Source organism: Trichechus manatus, unplaced genomic scaffold (genome assembly GCF_000243295.1).
Source record: "Trichechus manatus latirostris isolate Lorelei unplaced genomic scaffold, TriManLat1.0 scaffold00022, whole genome shotgun sequence".
Taxonomy (NCBI): domain Eukaryota; kingdom Metazoa; phylum Chordata; class Mammalia; order Sirenia; family Trichechidae; genus Trichechus; species Trichechus manatus.
In genome coordinates this window covers 6,713,214-6,733,852 of record NW_004443958.1, presented here as the reverse complement: position 1 = coordinate 6,733,852, position 20,639 = coordinate 6,713,214, and the positions used below count along the sequence as shown (strand labels likewise).

At 40.8% G+C, this 20,639-nt stretch overlaps 1 protein-coding gene across 1 annotated transcript in view; it reads left to right on the top strand.

The window, feature by feature from the left end:
* SAMD12 (sterile alpha motif domain containing 12) overlaps positions 1-20,639 on the top strand; it is a 424,915-nt gene that overhangs the window by 171,866 nt on the left and 232,410 nt on the right. The window contains exon 3 of the mRNA XM_004372967.2: positions 2,918-3,047. Within this exon, the coding sequence (XP_004373024.1) occupies positions 2,918-3,047 (130 nt within the window). The remainder of the gene's footprint in view (positions 1-2,917; positions 3,048-20,639) is intronic.

Below are 20,639 nucleotides of genomic sequence, written 5' to 3'. Positions count from 1 at the left end.
AAACAAAGCATTTACTCATTTGCATCCTCCTTGCCCAAGGTCCTCCTCTTTCATCAAAACTAGGAAAGCAATCAGTATGGTTTCACACAGGGGTTAGAGGGAAAATGGCTGACAGACTGTGACTCGGGGACGAAGGACCGCAGGAAGAGGCAAACATGTCTGGTTAGGAGCCACCTAAATGCAACACACAGTGGAGGTAGAGCTATGGGAGCTGGACTTGGAGTTCACTACTGATTATCTAGCAAAGCAGGTCTGGGAACACATGCTCAGTGCAATTGCTTTCATTTCATTAATTCATTCACTTATTCATTGCAGATGTATAGAGCATCTATTATAAGTAAGGCTCTCCAAGGAGCACAAAATTATAAAATAATGGTAGTTCCTGTCCCCACCAAACATATAACTCAGTGTTTCAGTTACTAGCATTGCAAAACAAATTGCCCCAAAATTTAGCAGCATAAAACAACTATTTATTATGCTCATAGATTCTGTGGGTCATGGCACAGCAAGGATGATTTGTTTCTGCAACATAGTATCTGGGGACTTAGCTGTAAGACTGGAAGGCTGGTGGCTGGTGGCTGGAATCATCTGGAGCTTGTTTACTCAGATGTTTGATGTTTGGTGGTGGCTGTCAGCTGAGACCTTAGCTGGAGGGTTGGCCAAAGCTCATACACATGGCATCTTCATGTGGCTTGGGCTTCCTCACAGCATGGTGGCTGGGTTCCAAAGGTCAGTGCCAAAGAGTATGAGCTAAGCAGAATCTATCATTTTTATGACCTAACCTCAGAAATCATGTAGCATCAACCACTATATTCCATTGGTCAGGATAGTCACATACCGTGTCAAAATTCAAGGGAAGGGAACATAGACCCCTAACTATCAGTGGAAGGAATGTCAATCACATTGAACAAAAAGCATATACACGTATGTATATATAGGGCAGAGTAGAAGTACCCCATAGGATTTCCAAGGCTGTAATCTTACGGAAATAGACTGCCACATCCTTCCCCCGTAGAGCAGCTGGTGGGTTCGAACTGCTGACCTTTCAGTTACCAGCCGAATGCTTAACCACTGCACCACCAGGGTTCCTTTTAAGTATGTATATATGTACAAATATATAATCATCTTTGGAAAATACAATTTGCTACGCTTAGTAAGGGTGAAAGAAAAAATATCGCAATACAAAGAAAAAATGTAAGTATTTGTGATTATCTTGTAAGTGATGGTCCAAATAATCATCCAATTGAAAATGTATTAATAAAAATAACCCCTGAATACTATTTTTTCCAAGCTTGAATCACTTTGCATATACATATCATTTTCACTGTTTTTATGTTATCTTCTTACCATCTGCACCATTTTGTACTTATTTTTTCCCTCTTAAAATTGACCCACTGTTGTTTGGGTTTTTTAATTTAAATTTATTTTAAAAGCACACTAAATATTACTACAGAAAATAAAACTTAAAAAGAAGTATCACTTGCCATAAAATATAAGTAACCTTAAAAATAATAAAAGTAAAATAAAACAGTTATTAAGTGCTAGACATATTATTTTCTCTTGAAGGTTCTGAGTCTGAAGCAAGCCCCTTTCTCTGTCAAAAAGACATGCTAGCAAGTGTTAGATGTTAAATGCGCACTTCTCACCAAACTGAGACTCTCTTCTGCCTTAATCTGAAAGATTGAAGGAGAAGTGAAAGCGAATGACATCTTGTGAGGAGGTCAGTGATATTTAAGGCCAGGTTTGTATACCACCCAAGATCCTTTGAAGAACTATCAACATTGTAACCCTACATTTTTGGCAAGTACTAACCCAGAATGACAGAAATTATTGATAGTTTACCTTTCATCTAGCCTAAACCAAGTTCCTGGGATGCATCGGGGAGACCAGCAAACATCTGGCACAGAGCTGATGCTCATTAATTAATCAATGTATGTATAACCCGACATTTGGCAAAGTCTAGGTCCTTCACACCTCTATGGTGTTTTCCCTCCTAAACACCTCCCTGAGAGACCCAATGAACAGTAAAAGACCTTGTGTAGTTGGCTTGTACATAAAGCCTAACCTGTTGTTGTGGAGTCGACTTCCATTTGTGGTGACCTCATATTTGTCAGAGTAGAACTAAGCTCCATAGGGTTTTCAATGGCTGGTTTTTCAGAAGTAGAACACTAGGCGTTTCTTCTGAGGTGCCTTCAGGTGGACTCAAACTTCCAACCTTTCCATTAGCATCTGAGCATGTTAACTTAACCATTTGTACCACCCAGGAACTCCAACATATAACCCTAACCTTGCCACTATCTTAATACCTTTCCCCACATACTGGCCGAATTGACTTTTTGCTTCCCCGCTGTGGTGTAACTAATGCTCCTAGACCTTACAGGACCCATCTAAATCCCAAGGCCCCAAGGCAGCTTTGCACTTCTTAGTATGCAGGTATCTAAATCTTACAACGTTCATTCCTAAAACAATTATTAGCACCTGCTGAGGCCAGTGCTGTGCTAGACCCTAGAGATGTCAGAGGACACAAGAGATGGTAGACACTGTCTTGAAATACAGAGAAAAGCCATTGTGGGGCAGCAGTTGCACCCCTAAAAATTAATTGGCTGTCAACTCCATTCTCATTTTAGAGTATTCATCAGAGACCCCTACTTCCTAGGGGTTTTTTTTCATTAGGTAGAGATGATAAGTCGAAAGTAGGTGTAATTTTCATAGCCTTCTCTACCTGCACCTTTTTTTCATTCTGGTTTGCAGAGGCATTGAAACAGTCTGCAGAGGTGAGGAGCAGGACCAGGGCTAGATAATTATCTTCAGGGATTCCAGGCTGCGGCCTTTAGCACGCTGTAGGACTTTTAACAGTGGTGCCTTTCCAGGCATGGGGCTGGCATTAACAGACCTCCTTTTCCTTCTTTATTTATAGTCTGCTACTGTGAAGCTGTCAAAACCAGTGGCTCTGTGGACCCAGCAGGATGTCTGCAAGTGGTTGAAGAAACATTGTCCGAATCAGTATCAAATCTACAGTGAGTCATTCAAACAGCATGACATAACTGGTAAAGTATGCAGTATCCAAAATATTTCCCTTCTCTCCCCTCTCCCCATCCTGACGGCCTTTCCCACACCCTTATAATGAAACAACATCTTCCTGCTGAAATTTTCTGGCAAGGGTTTACTGTAAAGGGGTGATAAATGCCAGATCTGTGTGAGCCATGCTACTTAACAAGCGTAAGTGATTATCATGGGGGAACCGTGGATTTTGTGTGTGTAATATAAAAGTGAGTCAGAATCAATTCGAAAGCAGAGGATTTGTTTTTTTTTTTGGTTTAATGTAAAAGTGTGTGGGAATCAGGATAAGGGTTTGGGGAATCCCCCAAAAAATCAGAGCATGCGATCCTAGAGAAAAGGAAGGGAGGAAGCCTTTCAAATTAACTTGGTTACAGAATTAGTAGAGTGGATCTTCTTAGTAGGAAGAGAATTTCAGAAAAAAAAATTAGATAAGAATTTTCCTAAATAGGAAAATTCAGATTGAATAGTTTATATGCCTCAACTTCCAAAGTGAAATATAATAACACTAACTCACTGCCCCTGAAATGTATACCTTTGGGGCACAAATTAAGACTTCATTTAGGTCAAGAATATTTGAGTCACGGCTTCCAACCAGTTAGTTCAGGTTTGAACCCCTGCTGAGAATTTACATTTCTAACAAGTTCCCGAGAAGATATACGTAAGAATCTACATGATGTAGATTCTGATTCAGTATATCTGGAGTAGAAATGCAAATTATCAGCAGGGAACCCCAGATCAGAATGAACCAGAACAAACTGGTCCGAAGTCCTGATTGAAGTATTATATTGTGAAGGTCTGGAAGCATACAATATGACAGTATAATGAACTGTACAGGCCCTTCAGAACATATCTCAATTAGGGGGTAGGGTGGTCAAGATAAAGGGAATATGCCCACTAGGGGAGCCCATCAGAGTAAGGGGGTCTTTTCTAGACCTCTCTCGCCCTCCTGCCCTGAGATTCTGCCTGCGGGTGGCATTCCTCCACCCTCCCTCCTCCTCCACAATTACTGCGATGAAAGAAAGAACTGAAGAACTCTTGCTGGGCACCAGAACTGTGCAGCTTCAGGGGAAAACAAAAAGGTAGAGAAGCCGTGATTGTAGTCCAGATCCTCCCTTTTTCTGAGAGAAACCTGAGACTCCGAGTGGGAAAGTGACATGCCCTGGAGTAACTCAGCATTCTAGATGCCGAGACTTTCCGCACTCATCCTTTCTATCTTGTTGTTTCCATGAGAGAATAATCCTAACTTCTCTCATTGTTCCGTTCACTACTATTGCTTTGGAAAGGAACACATGAAGCAACAAGTATTTCTTCTTGCTACTTAGTTCCTCCCTTTGTAGCCGTGAGAGCTGGGGCAAATCCCTTCACTCCCAAGGTCAGGACTCTGATCGGTGGTTTTCATAGTGTGTTCCGCAGAGCCTTGGGATGCGCTAGAGACTGCCAGAGGGGCAAGGGGCCGCTGTGGGTAAAGGTGGGTGCTTCACCCATTGCAGCTCCCTTTATGTCTGTTTTACACATTCATATCATATAGAAAACTTGATTTGAGAAATGATTCTAGCACTCAATAATATTTAAAAAATGCTGAGCTAGATCATAGATTTCAGCTGACAATATTTATAGTGTCTAAATATATATGGAACACACCCAGTATTGTTCACGCTGAGTTAAAACAGGGAGTGAAATCTTCTTAACTTACATATAAAAAATAGTCCTTTATGCACTTTCGCCACTTCCCAACTTGAGGTAATGACCCATTTAGATGAAATTCCTAAAACCCTGAAGGCAGTGTAGGAGCTTAGTTTAGATCCTAAGTGTCTAGATTTCATTTCTTTGTCTCTCCCTTAATAATATATGAAAAGCCCACATAGGGACAGCTCTTCCACCCCTAAAAGTAATCAGTCAGTTAGTAACCATTTGCCTGATTACTGTAGCCTTCATCAGATAATGGCTGCTTAATATTTCTTAATGTCTGTGCCATAGTAATGACAAAGCCTTTTTCATGATCTCATTTGAAAGAAGTATTACCTTTTATTAAGGGTGAGAATCATGACATACCCTTGAGGGAAGGGTAAGCATTTGCAAGGGTTTGAAGAGGATGAGCATTACACCCCTCAGAAATAAAGATGGCATGCTCCAATGCGTCTGGAATAAATGGTACCACTTCCCAAGGTGTTCTGCTAAGTGACATGAGGAAATGGGAATGAGGCACGTGTTTCAAACAGCTCTCATCTTGCTTTTGGTGGCACACTTGGTCTCAGTGAAACACTTCTCATGTTGGGAAATCACATCCTTCTTGCAATATTGGGCAAGGTGCTTAACCTGGAATAGTTACTTAACCTCACTTCTTCATCTCCAAAATAGAGATAATAATAGTACCTATCTTAGGAGTTGTGAGGATGTAAATAAAATCATATATGTAAACAGCTACATTCAGTCGTTTATTGACACCTTCTACGTGCCAGCATTGTGCTATTATTCATGTCAGGACTCATCTGGAGAGTCTAAAACCATCCTACTACTTCATCTAAGGGCAGCCTATTTTCTGGCAAGAAAAGAAAGGAGGGAATTATTTGGGGATTTAGGAAGCCAAGACAAGGGTTTCAGATTAACATTTGGTCCACATCTTTTTGACATTCACAAAGGACAACCCTCCTCCCCTGTTCTCTGACCCCTGCCTCTGTAAGGATGAGTGTAAAATACCCAAATGTTCATAAGTGCGAAGTGGTCAGAAGACAGCTTCCAAGTAGCCAGCCTGCAGTTACCAGCTCTACAGTGCTAGAGGCAATGGGCATCCCATTACCTTTGGAGACTGTGATAAACTGGGCAAAGGGGTTCGTAAAAATCCAAGACAAGTAATTACAGAGCAAACCTCAAAAGGCTATGCAGACAGTAGAGTGACTTAGGGAGAGGACAGGCCAGTGGTTATGAGTGCCAAGTAGAAAGCCAAAGCTGCAGCTTAGCTGTCTGATGTAAAGGTTACTCCGTGCACTTCGACTTCATCACCTGCAAAAAGATGATAAAACAGTAGTAGTATTCACCTCCTAGTGTTGCTGTGAAGGTAATTCACGGACAGAGTTAAGCATTCAGTGAATGTTAGTTGTTGCTGTTTCCCTGAGTGCCGTTCTGATTTCTGTGAAAACAAAACAACATACATAAACAGTGTTGAAGTCATCTATCTTCACTATCCTGAACATTGGGAAAGGGGCGCTTAAGTAAAAACAGAAAAAAGTCTGAACTTGTAAATATCCTGTGCTAACCTGCAAGGCTGCCGGAAAGGCTGCTCATGTGTCTCTGATTTGTCCTTAGCTTCTCCTGAGTGCTGCTGTTCATTTCTTTTTTTTTTAAGCAAAGATCTCCAATATTATGCTCAATGAGGAAGCATGTTATATCCATACAACACATAAATGTCCCTGGACTTAGAGACAGATGGTACAGTGATGGTAAATGAAAAGAATGCATAGAATATGGGAACAAAGAAAAAACACAGGCTTCTGAATCATCTGCCTGGGTCAGATCCTCCCTTGCCCTCGTCCACCCCAGCTTTGACACGTAAATGGTTGCAGAATGTTGCCTGAGTTAAAATCTCAACCTTAGTTCCTAGTCAGTAAAATGAAAATAATATTCGTCTCAAAGGGTTATTGGAAGGGTTAAATGGATGATGCACATGAAGGTCCTAGCTCAATGCCTGATACACAGTGAACACATACTTACTCACTTGGCAAGTGTTTATGGAGCATCTACCATGCACCAGGTTTGGGGAATACAACAGTAAAGAAGACAGTGGTCTATGTAGGAAAAGATTTTGCTTCCATGGAAAACTGTGCATTGTCTTTAGCATAGCCTTCTGGGTTATCCAGTTCTAGAGGAGCCATTTTACAACTCTAAGTTGTATATCACTGATAGCAATACAAAATAGTTCTTGTGGGTAGACGTGTAATGAGGGCAGTAGTGGTTCAGTGGGAGAATTCTAGCCTTCTGTGAGGGAGCTGGTTTGATTCTTGGCCCGTGTACCTCATGTGCACCATCATGCATCTGTCAGGGGAGGCTTGCATGTTGCTATGATGTTCGTTTCAGTGGAGCGTCCGGATTAAGACCGACTAGGAAGAAAGGCCTGGCTTTCCAAAAATTAGGCAGCGAAAAGTATGGATCACAACAGGCTGATCTGTAACCCATCCTGGGGATAGTGCAGCACTGGGCAGTGTTTCCTTTGGTTGTGCATGGGATCACCATGAGTCTGGGTGGCTCAAAGGCAGCTAACAACAACAGCAGACGTGTAAATTCTGTCCCACAGAGGTTCAATTGACTTCCCTCCACCATTGTGGAAAAGGCAAGTTTTGCCTGCAATTCCATATTCATTTCAATCTTCCTCATCTAAAATGTGTTTGCTGTTTGGATTCGCTTTGACCAGGTTTAACGTCTTACCAGTTTCCTCCTCAATGAGTTAAATAAAATCTTAAACATGTCCATTTTTGTATCTGTATGACAGTCATGATCTTAAAAAAAAATGATCATTTAACATTGGTAGTTTAAATTTGTTTTTAATTTATATTTTAGCAAACCATTCCACTATATTAACATTTTTCTGCTGCTTTGGTCTGAAGGACATTAAATTCTAAACAAACTTCCCTGGTGTCTCCAAAATTTAAGACAGCTTTAGGTATGTTTTAACTCACCTGCCTTTCAAAGCCTTTTGCAAATTTACTATTAGGGTTTCTGGCACTTTTGTTGTGTCCAGAAGGCACCTGCTATTTTATGGCAGGTGTGTCTGATCAGAAGAGAAGTTACTGGTGTTAACTCCCTGCAGAAGCTCCTTTAAAAAGGAATAAGATGGTTGGAACACCTGAGAGGCATTAGGGTTTATAGATTATAATTATAACTATCAGATTAGGCTTGAAGGATAGAAATGTGTCTGTTTTCCTGTGCTTGCAGGATTCCTTGCTTGGCTTTCTGAGGCCTGGAGTGGAATGCTGATGAGGGGGCTCTACTGGGGACAGGTGCAGGCTCACTGGCAACTTTCAGATTCTCTTTTATGCACAGTTAAGAATCTTTTCAGGTTTGAAGCCGTTTTGGTGCCTGGCTGTGCCTTGTATTCTTCCTGCAGTGGTTGCTAAAATCACCTCACCTTGTTCAGCTTCAAATCCTCCATCTGTAAAGGGCCCTTTCCCCTGCCAACTTTAAAGACTTATTTTCACGGGTGAAGTACTCAGAGCTTCCCAGAATCTAAAACATGTTTTAAAAAGCTATTTTGAATGTGGCTTTCCATGGCGTCTACTAAGTGTAACGGCAGCAGGAATCCTTTAGATGCCTGCATGACTGACTAGTTAGCCTACGAGTATCCTCTGCAAGTGGTCAGTGTTGATTTGTCGTATTTCTAAGTGGTCTCCTACAAAATAGGTGAATATTCCTGGTTCTTTTTGCAGTTCAGCTATTGCCTGTTTGTACCTCTCCCTCCTTCAAAAAAAAAAAAAAAAAAAAAAGAATTCTGACATATAGCACCCTGAAATTTGGCAGTTCAGCTTCTGCTATTAAATAAAAGGAAAACTGCTTTGTTTTTTTCAGACCTTTGGGATGTCACGTGTGTACTCACTAACAAAGTTCCCTTCGCTGCTGATTTTTCTGAGCAGTTCCAACCCTTTATCCTTCTGCTGTTCTTCCAAGAGTCTTTTGTTACGGTTCAAGTTCCCTGTAGAGCCCAGTGGGGTGTGTAGTTAACAAGTGTCAAAAGAAGTGAAATAATTACTTGATGCTGTGTACCTATGAGAATATTACTTAGTAGAATTCAGGATAGCCAAATACAGTGTAGACACATTTAACTTCCACCGTGCCTCATCTTCACATTTTCTTGTCTTCATTGCTTTTCCCTCTGGGTATTGTGTTCTACTTTTCTATACTGTTGTGTTTTGTTATATTTCTCTTTTGCCCAAACTATTGTATAATTTTTATTGAACCTCGAGTGTCATTTTATATCTACATAGTATATCTCCTGCCATCATGAAGGAATGAGTTTCCCCGTAAGTTAAATTTCCAGTAGCATGTATTCTTTGTTTTTAACCCCTTTTGTTGGAAATCTTACTAATATCTTTATATTCCTCAGCGTCCTTAAACCAAGGGTACTGAACTTGGTCTTCAGACAAGTAAGTTTCCTCAGAATACTTCCCTCTAAATTGGGCATCTTGGTCACTGGCATGGCTGGGCACTGCCCTTGGGAACTACATCAGGTTCCCTGGTCACAAGAAGGGCAGAGGGTGAGACTGGGCTGAGTGAGCCCAGTTCCTGCTTCCAAATGCACCAAATAGGATTCTACTGAGGATACAAGAGGGAAGGGTGTGGAGAGAAGCCAGGAGTGCTAGTCAGGGAAATCCCTCCATGAGAGAACAGGAGGAGTGAAGAATGGGTGTCCCCCTGTCAATTCAACCTACCTTCTCCTCATATACACTTCTGCATTCCAACCTCCTTGCTCGATGGCCAACCAGTCTTTGTTTGAATACAGGCAGGACAGAACATTTCACAATTTTTTTAAGGAACCTCTTTTTCCAATTCAAGATTTTGTTTTTTGTGATGGTGATAGTGTTTGGTTTTCCTATCTCCCTCCTACTAGAAGCTCCAGTCCTGCTGGACTGCTTTGCAGTGCTCCAAAATGCCATACTCTCTTCTGCCATCCTCAAACCCACCTCACTCACCTGGGTAATCTCTACTTTCCTTCAGACTTTAGATACCACCTCCTACAGAAAGCCTTCCTTAATTCTCCTCATCTGGGCTAGGTAAGCAATCCTGTGGCTCCCAGGACAGGCTCTGTGATAGGACTTGTCACACTAAACACAGTGAAACCTGTGAGAGCCGGAACTCAACGGGACTGCGTTGTTTTTTTTTTGAGTCTTGCAAGAGCTCCACCTTGGCAGGGTGCAGTCTTACCACTTTTCTATCACTCTCTATTAGTGGAAAGTATTTGAGTTTTCCTTCTCTGACAGGTTTCCACCTTACACAGGTTCTGGCTTCTGCAGGTTTTACTGCAGTTGAAAAGTTTAATTTTTAGAAAGTTCATGCTAAGGTTTGACTGAAACCCACTCCTAGGTCCTGTTTGTGTTCCCAGGTTAGAAACCCGTCCTTGATAAAGTCCTTAATGACTGTCACTGTTCCAAATTCTCACTGCCAAGCCCCAGTGGACCTATGGTGCCATGCCTAAATCCTTTTCTTTATCCTAATGGACTGTTGATTGGATATCCCAGCGTTCTCCCAAGTTCCTTCTTCTTCACTAGCAAATGTACTTTCTTTCTGTAGCACTGAGAAGGTATAGGCTATCTGATGGAATTTCGTTAAAATTCTTTATCCTCTATATCATCTATATGCTCTTTCTTCCCCTTGTTTCAGAAAATATACCTCTAGTCCCTTCTATAAACAACTTTTTTTGCTTCTTCTTTTATCAAGATCTTTTCTATGTCCTCTGGGTATTTGGTCTTCAGTTACACTCATTGTCTCACCTGCAGTCTAGCTACACTGGTTTATTTGTTTTTTCTCTCTAAATACTTCCATTCTAGCTCCTTGACTAATCCATTTCTGGTCATTTCATTTATTTGTTAAATTACGGTAAATTCAGCTTAACGTCGGCAAGACCTACCAGGCAAGCTTGGTGGGAGGATCAGAGGACGTAAACCTGGAAAATACTTAGACCTGTGCCTGGCACATTGTAAGGGCACAGTGAACCTTAGCGATCACCATCACTGTTGGTCTACATTTCGTGAATTGATAAGTGTTTAGTGAGCACCGCTATGCACCAAGCACTGTGCTGATTGAATGAGGGAGCATAGCAGGGTCTCACAGGTTTCGGAAATGTCAAACCGAAAGGGACTGTCTCCCGTCTTCTGTGGTACACCTGAGTAAACAGAGGCCCAGAGGTAAAACGTTTTATGCAAGGTCACACAGCTACGTAGATTACCAGAAAATTAAAAGCTAGGTCACTGCTGTGAGAGAACAGGAGACCTATTCTTACGCACGTTGCCTCATTTAAACAGAGGTAGTCGGAGTGAGAGCCTGACTTGGGCAAGATGACCTTAACATTGAGTGTGTTTCTCCATTCCTAAATCCAGGAGCAGGATGAAGAGTTTACAGTGATGAACTCAAACTCCTACTTCCTCACTTTTGACCAGATCCAGTTTTTCCTTCTTCTTTTCCCTTCTCTGTCGTACCTCTCTAGTCCTCTCTGAGAATAGCACATGATACTAAATCCAGTATGACCAAAGGTCTAAATCCTCCACTTACTTTGGACAACTAAGGTTTTTATCCTGTCCGAGAAATCAAGTTTATTAAGTAAGATCTGTTTTGGTAAGTCTGTGTTTCTGTTTAGCTCCTGTCATTTGACTCCTTTTTCACCGATGACTTTGTTAATTGCTCTGTCCATTTTGTCTTGTTTTGCTTTGTGTGTTTTTGGAAAGCACAGAAGTCAGATTGTAAAATTGGAGATCCCCTCTCCTTGGTTTTGCTGCCATTCCATGTTTGAAAATTAATACACCACACACTTTCTTCCTGTAGTTCAATGGTAGACTTCTCACCTTGCTAGCAGGACACCCAGGTTTGATTCCCAGCCAATGCACCTCATGTGCAGCCACCACCTGTCAGTGGAGGCTTGTGTGTTGCTATGATGCTTAACAGATTACAGTGGAGCTTCCAGACTAGGAGGAAAGGCCTGGATATCTACTTCTGAAAAATCAGCCAGAGAAAACTCTTTGAATCACAACAGCCTGATCTACAAGCAAATCACAGGGATGACATAGGACCAGGTAGTGTTTCATTTAGTTGTGCATGGGGTCACCATGAGCTGGATACCGACTTTACAGCAGCTGACAGTAGCAAACAACAACTTTCCTGTCAAGCCAGATTTCCTATTCTTACGGATCCCCATGTTGCACTGGCAGAGCCTCTATACCCACACTTTTTTGGAGGGTTGGAAATTATGCCCTTTTAGAGACCATCGCCTAAATGGACCATGGTCTCCATGGTCTCTTCCTTTGGATGGCATCATTTGTGGGAATGAGCCTGATGCTGTAAGTTGTTGATGGAGGAATTTGAAGCCCATACATGTGTATTATATTTAAGGTTTATAGCACTGTTTTGATGAAATACAACTGTCCTCAAAAGATCTTGGCCATTGTCATTCTCAGCAATTGTGTTCTGACGCCCATGCTCCCCCCATTGAGTTTCTAATTAGATATTTTTTTTTCATTCCCATATTACCTTTAGGGTTCTGTTACTGTTAAGTGTTTAGATACTTTTGACAAGCATGATATTTTTGATAGTTCTGAAAGATTAGAAAACTGTGGTCATTGGAGATCTATGATGGATTGCCTCAGTCCTTGCCTCTTCACACTCTTGTGTTACCTGCCTGGACCCTGGGGGCATGTGCGTTTCTGAACCCTGAGGAGGGGACAGTGAAGGAGGTGATGATAGATTGAAAGGGTAGATCAAGCACTACATTAGAGAAGGCTTTGAGTGCCAGACTAAGGAAATTAGATTTTTCTCTTTTGGTTATTAAATGTTAATGAGCAGTGAAGTCACAAGCTCAAAGCATTACTGGAAAAAAATCTAATCAATGTGCTGACAGGAGATATCACAAATATATGAGTTGTTGGTCCAAGTAGATCTTGAGACTATTGGATAATGCTTTTATTTATGTCTAGTTTGTTCCCTTTATCAAACCTTAATCGTGGTTTCATACTTACGCTCTTTCCACAAAACCTCCATCCTGTCGCCCTTCATTATTCTGAGAATAGAGACCAGTGGTGATGAATTTCATTAACATCCTCCCTTCGATGTTATCTGTATTTTTACCCCTCCTTAACTTCTTCCTTTATGTTTCTGAAGAAAAGATGCCATCTCTCCTGTATTAGTTTCCTAGGGCTGCTGTAACAAAGTACTAAAAAGTGGGTGACTTTGAACAACAGAAATATTACCTCACAGCTGTAGAGGCTAGAAGTCCTGGTTCAAGGTGCTGGCAAGGCCATGTCCTCTCAGAAGACTTCTAGGGGGCAATTCTTTCTTTTCTATCCTAGCTTCTGGTAGCCCCAGGCATTCCTTGGCTTGCAGCTGCAGCATAACTCCAGTGTCTGCCTGCTCACATGCTGTTCTTCCCTCTGTTTCCCTGCCTCTGTGTCTCTTCTCATCTTTTATAAGGACACCAGTCATATAGGATTAGGATCCACTCTACTCCAGTCTGACCTCACTTTATCTTAAGTGAGAACATCTTCAAAGACCCTACTTCCAAACAAGGTCACATTCGCAGGTATGTGGAGTTCCCTTTTGAGGGGACACAGTTCAATGCATATCATCTCCCAAAGATAATTACCTAACTTCCCTTGCTCTCCCTACTTCAGAATTTTGTTCTGCCTTTCTCTTTCTTCTTGATTTTCAGACTTCCCGCCTCCACTTTTGCGTTTCAGTTTGAAAACATGTTGTAACCTGTGTACAGCCCCTCCTCTCCATTACTGCCATCCTTGGGTTTCAGGTTTTCATAGTCTCTCACCTGACGGTCTTCTCCCTAGGACCCTGCCTCATGATTCTCTAGGAAAGCATTTATTCTTTTGTCTTTTAAAACCAGATTTGACCAGGTCACTTCCTCCTAATAAAAAATGCCTACTGAATAAAGTCCAAATTCCCCAGTTTGGCATATGAAGCCCTTCAGAAGCATGCTTCAACTTCACTTTTGCCATTTCTGTTTATACATCCTGGAGTCCAGGTGCTGCAAACAGTTAATGCGCTTAGTTGCTAACCAAAAGATTGGAGGTTCAAGTCCACCCAGAGTTACCTCAGAAGAAAGGCCTCTACTTCAGAAAAACCAGCCATTAAAAACCCTATTAAAAACCCTATGAAGCACCGTTCTACTCTGACACACATCAGCTCAGCATGAGTATGAGTCAACTCAGCGGCAACTGGTACCGTATATATCCAATCCTGAAACTACAGCAGACCAGTCCCATTCTTGCCCCAATATCCACCCAGTGAACTTTTAGTCATTTTCAAGGCTCAACTCAAATCATCACCTCCTCCCTCCCCTCCCTTGACCGCACCAAGAAGAATTAATTTTTCCATTCTGTGTTTTCTTTACATTTCATGCAGTGAATGAATGACAGCTATTGTTTTTAACATTATAACACTTAACACACTATATTAAAGTTATTTGATTACATGTATATCTTCCTGCCACCAGTTCAGAAATTCCTCTAGGGTAGAAATAGTGTCTGATTTATCTTCTATCTCTGGCTGTGTTAACCCAGTGCCAGGCATAAAATAGGCATTTAATAAATGGTGATCGGATTAAATTGAGTTTGTTTTTCCTTTGATAGTCTTGGCACTGAACTTGAAGCTTTTCTTTGTTTCTGTTGATAAGAATACTTTGATTAGACTTTCAGTTTCCTGATTTGCCTCCTTTTCATGCTGCTTATCCTATACTTTCCTATCTGAAGTTTCTTATAATTACATTCCATTGCTGTTCAAGTCTTTCTTCCTGTCTCATTCGTGGAGAAGCCACATTTTACTTTTTTAAAGGACTCCAATTTTAGATTTGTACTAAGCCCCAAAATGCCATCTTTAAGTGTACTTAAATGACATACTCTCCACATTTTTCGATATCCTGAGTTGCATATTCCCTTCAGGCAGGTCTTCTCAGGGATGTGTTGTCAGTACTCTGTCTGGAACTCTGCCCAGACCCAAGAGAATGATTGTCCCAGTATTGTGGAAGCTTGCTGGGCCTACTGAAATTCAAGAGACAGGTGCTATTTTGTAGGGTGGAAATGAATATCCTTTATCTGGAAAGCTTTTGTTTAGGGCAGCAGGGTAGGAGCTGAGACTTTGTCATACCACAGGTACATTAGGTGCTAATTTGCCTGTGTTTCACCAGTAACAAAGTGCAGTATGAATACAACATTATTGTTTCAGACCTCCAAATGTCCAGATTTGGGTAGAACAGTACCAGATTTTTATCTCAGCCCTTTATGGCCATGGCAATATAACCAAAGTAACCTCCATCTCATTGGTCCTAACTCAGAGATTGCAGTTTAAGCAGGAGAAATAAGAATAGTGAGCAGCTGAAGAATGATTAGAATGAATCATATAAAATTGTGAATGTTGATCAATTTTTGACCTACAAAAATGCTGGTTTTCAAGGAACGGCTGGTAGATTCTAATTGCCAACCTTCTGGTTAGCAGCTAAGCTCTTAACCACCAGGCCACCAGGCCTCCTCATTGGGCTTAACATAGTGGAAGAACATAGCTTGTTTAAGGGAAAACCAAAACCAAACCTACTGTCTTCAAGTCGGTTCTGACTCATAGCGACCCCGTAGGGTTTCCAAGGCTGTAATAAATCTCTACAGAAACAGACTGCCACATCTTTCTCCCTCGGAGCCACTGGTGGTTTCAAACCGCCGACCTTTCAGTTAGCAGTTGAGTGCTTAAACCACTGTGCCACTAGGGAAATAGATACTAATAAGTAGAAGAAAGAGGAGAAAAAAAAAAGTTGCTGTCCAGTCGATTCCAACTCATGGCAACCCCATGTGTTTCAGAGTAGAACTGTGCTCCATAGAGTTTTCAGTGGCTGTGATCTTTTAGAAGTAGATCACCAGGCCTTTCTTCCGAGGAGCCTCTGGGTGGATTCAAACCACCAACTTCTCCATTAGTAGCTGAGCAATTAACTGTTTGCACTACCCATGGCCACAACTAGAATAGCTAACGTTTATTGAGCATTTACTATGTACCAGGCACAATGTTTACCTCTTATGCATTAACTCATTTAATCCTTATAACAACTCTAATACACTTGATCTTTCTCTTTACACATGGGGAAACTGAGAGACAGAGCTTACAACGAGCTTCCCCAACCTTACACAACTAATAAGGTGTAACAGATAATCTAGTATTGAGGGAAGGATTCTTCTAACCTAGGGGTTGGCAAGTTTTTTCTGTTAAGGACCAGATAGTAAATACTTTTGATTTTGTAGGCCATATGGTCTTTGTTGCGGTTACTGAACTCTGTTGTGGTGGTACGTAAATGAATGAGGTGACTGTGTTTCAGTAAAACTTTATTTACAAAAACAAGCAGCAGGCCAGATTGCCCCACAGGCTTAGTTTGCTGAGCCCTGTTCTAACCTCTTCCTCTCTCTGCCCAAATACGCTTAATCAGTAATGTTTACAAAAGAAATTTAAAAATTGATCCTTTTTTTAAAAAACGTGTCAATTTTTTCTTCCTTTTTGTATATTCAGTGTAGAAAAATGAGAAAATATACATACACCAAAAAGGAAAAACTGTGAAATCCTCCTCTGATTCCAACATCTAGAGGTAATCACTGGTATAAACAGTTTGATGTACATCCTTTTAGATTGTTCCTGTGGACACGTATTTATTTAGAAGAATGGTATCATACTTTAGATGGTTGTGTAGCTTTTTCTTTCCCTTTTAAATGTATGCTGTAAATGTATATGTCAGTTGTTGAATGCACGATATTTTTTTCAGCTGTTTTGTAGTTATTCTCTGGATGTTTTGTATATGCCTTTTTTTTCCAGAAAAATTCTTTGTCTGGTTCCATATACTTCCCCATTCTGATCTACCCCACTTCCCTGACTTAGCCAATGTCCTAGATTCTTTGGTTGTATTTTTAATTCCTCTAACACATACACACACATACACGTGAAAAATATAACACTCCAAGTCCATGATCTCCATGTCAGTAACCCTCAGTCGTGGGAGGCACCATTTTCTTTAGCATTTGTACCTCTGATATTGATCAGATTTCTTCACCTTTGCCCCAGTCGTCACCAGCTGCGATAGTGAAACCAGCTGTCATGGATTGAATTGTGTCCCCCAAAAATATCTGTCAACTTGGGTAGGTCATGAGTCCCAGTATTGTATGATTGTCTACCATTTTGTCATCTGATGTGATTTCCCAATTGTCGTAAATCCTATCACTATGATGTTAGTGAGATGGATTAGCAGCAGTTATATTGATGAGAGATCTATAAGATTAGATAGTGTCTTAAGCTAATCTCTTTTGAGATATGAAAGAGAGAAGCAATCAGAGAGACAGGGGGACCTCATAACACCAAGAAAGCAGTGCTGGGAGCAGAGCGCGACATTTGGACCTGAGGTTCACTGCGTTGAGATGCTCCCAGACCAATGGAAGACTGATGACAAGGACCTTCCTCCAGAGGTGACAGAGAGAGAGCCTTCGCCTGGAGCCGGTACCCTAAAGTTGGGCTTCTAGCCTACTGGACTGTGAGAGAATAAGCTTCTCTTTGTTAAAGCCATCCAGTTGTGGTATTTCTGTTATAGCAGCACTAGATAACTAAGACACTAGCCCTGTAGGTAAATGACCAGAAAACTCATACATCTCCAAGTCTCTGTCCATTGTCCTCTGTAGACGCCACCCTTGGGGACAGTGTAATTTCTTCGAACGTTTTCTTTCTGTCTGCCTACCTCTTCCCCAAGGCTCCTCCAAAAGAGAAGCTTGCACAGCTTTTCTTAAATTCATTAAAGTTTCAGTGTCTTTCCCCAGTGGTTGGTACGCAGCAGGTAACATAAGACAGGAGGACATTAGAATTCCTTCCAGGGGAGAACATACTGCGAGCTGTTTCAAAAGGTCACATATTGCCACAGTGTCCTTCTTTATAAATCTTTCAGAGGGTGGTGAGGTGTATCTAGATGGGGGAAATCCAGGACTGCTGTAGTCATTCTGGAAGGACCTTAACCCCAAATTTGCCATTTGGTAATAAATTCACAGTGATGAGCAGTTGAGCACATAGAAGAAGGGGGGCAAAATATACCTCTCTCTGCAAAATATGCTTCCACAAAGTTGAAGTCAAAGCCTAGCCTCTCTCAACAAATGTAGACAGCTACAGCATAAGGAATGAAATGATAGCTGGGGCAGATGGAAAGTGCTATTGTAGGATATAAAATTGTTTCTCTCAACAGTTTCCTGAAAGTGTTTAGTTGACTAGTCTGAGGATGTCCCCAGAATCTTGTAGGGATTGTTACTGTTAAGAAATTTCCCACTGACGTTTGTATCACACTTGAAATTTATCAAGTGATATTTCACACACATCATCTAACCTCAGAAGCCTGTTGATCTAATATTAGTGTGAATCTCTTTTCAGATGAGGAATCTAAAGCTCAGAGAAGAATTAACCCAGACCACATAGCCAGTAGGTGGAAGTACTCAGTTCCTCTGACACTAAGCTACATTTTTTGCTCCATTGCAAGGAGAGTTCTGCCTTCCTAACTCCCATCGTTTTGCCGTTGTTAATTGAGGACTTAGCACAATCATATTTGGCTATTAGAGAACGTTCTGTGCTGTTAACATGCAAACTATTAGGAAAGATTTTGACACCAAGGAGAAAACCACCTCAGGAGATTCAGAAGTCTAAAATAATGTATGCATTGTAGGCATAGTTGTTCAAGATTAATTAATACTGAAGCTGTTATTCATCAAGAGAAATTGTTACCTTTAATTAGAAATGGAAGGGAAAGGAGAATTATGCTGAAAGTCTTTGTGGAGATAATTAGCAAAATGTCAGGGACAGCTGGACCAGAAACAATGGAAAAACATGTGTTTTATTGATGCTTCTCTTTGATTGTATATTGGATGCAGTAGTGGCAAGAGCCTGTTTTCTGGTTGGAAAACTATCTTTGTCATTTCTTCTGCTTTTTATTTAAGAAACTGGCTGGCTTTCTTTTTGGGAGATTTTGCAGTCTGTATGCCTCTCTCTTTATCACCTTTGGCTGCACACTTTTCAGTGGTTGGATTTTCTTAGTACAGTTAAAAAGAAAGACTAGGAAATAAATTGAATCTACAGACAGGTCTACTCTGCTTCTTGTAAGCAGTATCAATAGAAGGAATTGTTGCATGCACCACTAAGGGTAAAACCAGGCCAGGTTCACAAAGTAACAGATAGTTCAGTGCCTATCCTTGAAACACCATAGTTTAGAAAAGTAAATGTTCCAAACACATACACTCTCAGTTATCCTGGGCCTCAGAATTCACAAAAATTACCCTAGTGCATAGAAACAGCAGTTAGCAGGTACTCAGGAAATGTGGGTTGAATCAGTGATGGGGTTGGGGGGTGCAGAGAGGAGTAGAAGAAGATTAACTCTGTACTAGCCAGGTAAACTTGGGCAGGGCATTTATCCACTGTGGCGCTCAAATTCCTCATCTTCAAAGCGGTAGAGTTGGAATAGAAAATCACGCAAGTATTAACAGTAAGATTCTAAACTGAGCGTTTTGAAGTTGAATATTTAAGAAATCTTTGTTAATAATAGGTTATTACGCAAGACAGCACAATGAATTTCGCTGCTGACTAGTTTATCTAATTTAGTTTCGGTACCCATTTATATCTTACAGCGTTTGAAAATAATAGCATTTGTTCCCATTGCAAGTATTCGATGGTTTGGAATTTTAATTTCTAGAGGATCTTTCTTTTTTATTTTAGCAATTTGCTTACTTTCTGAATAATGTATTCTTATCTCTACTGAAGTTTAAATTATTTACTGATTAGCTAAATAATTTGTGATTTATTACAAATTACTAATTTACAAATCATTCATTACCTGCTAATTGTTCAATTATCTTTAAATTAGTGTTCGTTAGTTTACTCAATAAACATTTGCTGAACAATTACTAGATGGCCAGAACTATTAGAGCAGAGAGACAAAGATATCTGAGGAGATCCTGCTGTTTTTTTAAAGAAGGAGCTCACCGTTTATCACTCTGGGAAACTGGAAATTGTTTAGTGCAAACACATATGGTCACAACATTTCCTCATTAACCCAGTTCCACTTAGCTCCATTTAAAAAACCAAAAGAAGGATGATATGTCAAAACTTTTATCTGCTACAATTTTTTCTAGGATTGATCAAATGAAAAAAAGCCTGTTGATTTTCTTGGAACACTGAAAAAGAAAAATGCAAAAAGTTAATTGAATCAAAAAAATCACATTTATGTATTATATAATGACAGTTTGTTGTTGTTGTTGTTAACTCATAGCGACCCTGTCTACAACAGAACAAAACAATGCCCGGTCCTGCACCATCCCCACAATCATAGTTATGCTTGAGCCCATTGTTGTAGCCGCTGTGTCAACCCATCTCGTTGAGGGTCTTCTTCTTTTTCGCTTACCCTCCAATTTACCAAGCATGATGTCTGTCTCAGTCATGTAGTGCTGCTCCAACAGAAATACAACAAGTGGATGGCTTTAACAAAGAGAAGTTTATTTCTTCACAGTCCAGTAAGCTACAAGTCCAAATTCAGGGTGTCAGCTCCAGGGGAATGCTTTCTCCATCGGCTCTGGAGGAAAGTCCATTGCATCAGTCTTCCTTTGGTCTGGGAGCTTCTCTGCACAGGAACCTCAGGTCCAAAGGACGCGCTCTGCTCCCAGCACTGCTCTCTTGGTGGTATGAGGTTCCCATGTGTCTTTGCTCGCTTCTCTCTTTTATATCTCAAAAGAGATTGCATTAAGACACTGATCTTGTCAACCTCATCAGTATAACCTCATCACAGTGATAGAATTTACAACACATGAGGAGATCACATATAATCTCATCATAGTGGT